At 46.0% G+C, this 615-nt stretch overlaps 1 protein-coding gene across 1 annotated transcript in view; it reads left to right on the top strand.

Moving 5' to 3' along the window:
* LOC138209916 (CD209 antigen-like protein E) overlaps nucleotides 1-615 on the top strand; it is a 12,299-nt gene continuing 11,684 nt past the window's right edge. Inside the window, exon 1 of the mRNA XM_069168728.1 lies at nucleotides 1-207. Within this exon, the coding sequence (XP_069024829.1) occupies nucleotides 45-207 (163 nt within the window). The 5' untranslated portion in view covers nucleotides 1-44. The remainder of the gene's footprint in view (nucleotides 208-615) is intronic.

The following is a 615-nucleotide window of genomic DNA, read 5'->3' as shown; positions in this document are numbered from 1 at the left end:
AGTCACAGGAAGACGAGCGCAGACGCTCTTTAAACCGTCTCAGGATGTCCGTCGATATCTATGCTGTGCCAGATTTCTCTAAGAAGGTCCGATACAACAGAAAGGTGCAGCAGGATGCAGCAGAGAGGGAGGACAGGGAGGTGGATATCTACCAGAGTGCGGGCGATATCGGAGATGATGGAACCGATTTTCCACCACAGGAAGGAGGTGAGTGAACGGCGTGACATTAAGACGCTTCAATATGATGTAAAATCATGCTTTCCTGTTCGTGGCATTCAAATCCTGTCCACCTGAACGTTTATGATTTCACCGTGAAACTTGAAACCGGAGCAGAGAAACGTCAGAATTTGGGGTTAATTATTTCGGGGAACAGAAAATCTTCAATTCAGCCCACTTACAGCCAAGTGTTCCTGAGCCCATGCAGCGATTTCCAAACTTTGTAAATGGTCAACAGAGACCCTTGAAACGCTTCAGAAAGTCTTCGTCAACGAAGCGACGAGCCGGGCGAGTTGTTCTGAGTGACGTTCAACGTTTCAAGAGGGACGTCTGAGGGTTGTTGGTGTTATTATCTGTTTGCTAAGTTGAGTTTAGCTTTTAATTTAGAAATTTGCTATT

Source organism: Embiotoca jacksoni, unplaced genomic scaffold, assembly GCF_022577435.1.
Source record: "Embiotoca jacksoni isolate LCO1_2020_lvr unplaced genomic scaffold, fEmbJac1.0.p SCAF_41, whole genome shotgun sequence".
NCBI lineage: Eukaryota > Metazoa > Chordata > Actinopteri > Embiotocidae > Embiotoca > Embiotoca jacksoni.
Note: the sequence above shows the minus strand (reverse complement) of the source record. Positions and strands in the feature narration are given on the sequence as shown.